The sequence below is a fragment of the Buceros rhinoceros genome, unplaced genomic scaffold, assembly GCF_000710305.1.
Source record: "Buceros rhinoceros silvestris isolate BGI_N320 unplaced genomic scaffold, ASM71030v1 scaffold10129, whole genome shotgun sequence".
NCBI classification, from domain to species: domain Eukaryota; kingdom Metazoa; phylum Chordata; class Aves; order Bucerotiformes; family Bucerotidae; genus Buceros; species Buceros rhinoceros.
The window spans coordinates 12702-13377 of NW_010432102.1; the positions used below are offsets into that span (position 1 = coordinate 12702).

Sequence of the window (676 nt, forward strand, 5' to 3'; positions counted from 1 at the left end):
CCCCCTGGCCCCTGCCCCCGCTGCCGCAGGGCCCTGCAAGGACATCACGCAGCAGCTTCCCCACCCATTGCAGCCAGCCAGAAGGACATGGCCCACTTCCGTGCTGACGGGCACTCACATGGTGGTGGTTTTGCCTGCGCCGTTGTGCCCCAGGAAGGACACGACCTGGTTCTCGTAAAGGTTGAGGCTCAGCTTGTTCAGCGCCAGCTTCTTGTCTGTCTTGTAGACCTTGGTGAGCTTGTCAATGCAGACGACCAAGGGGAGGTGGGTCGGCTCCTCAGAAGGACATGGCCCACTTCCGTGCTGACGGGCACTCACATGGTGGTGGTTTTGCCTGCGCCGTTGTGCCCCAGGAAGGACACGACCTGGTTCTCGTAAAGGTTGAGGCTCAGCTTGTTCAGCGCCAGCTTCTTGTCTGTCTTGTAGACCTTGGTGAGCTTGTCAATGCAGACGACCAAGGGGAGGTGGGTCGGCTCCTCCTCGATGCCCCGTGTCTCCTCTGCTGCGAGACCAGGATGGTGAGGAGCAGAGAGGCCGGGTTTGGAGCGGGGCTCCCCTGGGAGGAACCTCCCCACCTCCACCCCATCGTGTCTGTGCTGGCCGGTGGCCCCTCTCCCTCTGCCTCTTGCCAGCTTTCCCCCCCCCATGCCATAGACAGCAGAGCCTGGGCCAGGAC

The 676-nt window shown here is 62.6% G+C and overlaps 1 protein-coding gene across 1 annotated transcript in view; it reads right to left on the reverse strand.

Moving 5' to 3' along the window:
* Positions 1 to 676, reverse strand: part of ABCA2 (ATP-binding cassette, sub-family A (ABC1), member 2) — a gene marked incomplete at both ends in the record, with an annotated part of 20426 nt that overhangs the window by 12565 nt on the left and 7185 nt on the right. Inside the window, 1 exon segment of the mRNA XM_010143649.1 lies at positions 319 to 499. Within this exon segment, the coding sequence (XP_010141951.1) occupies positions 319 to 499 (181 nt within the window).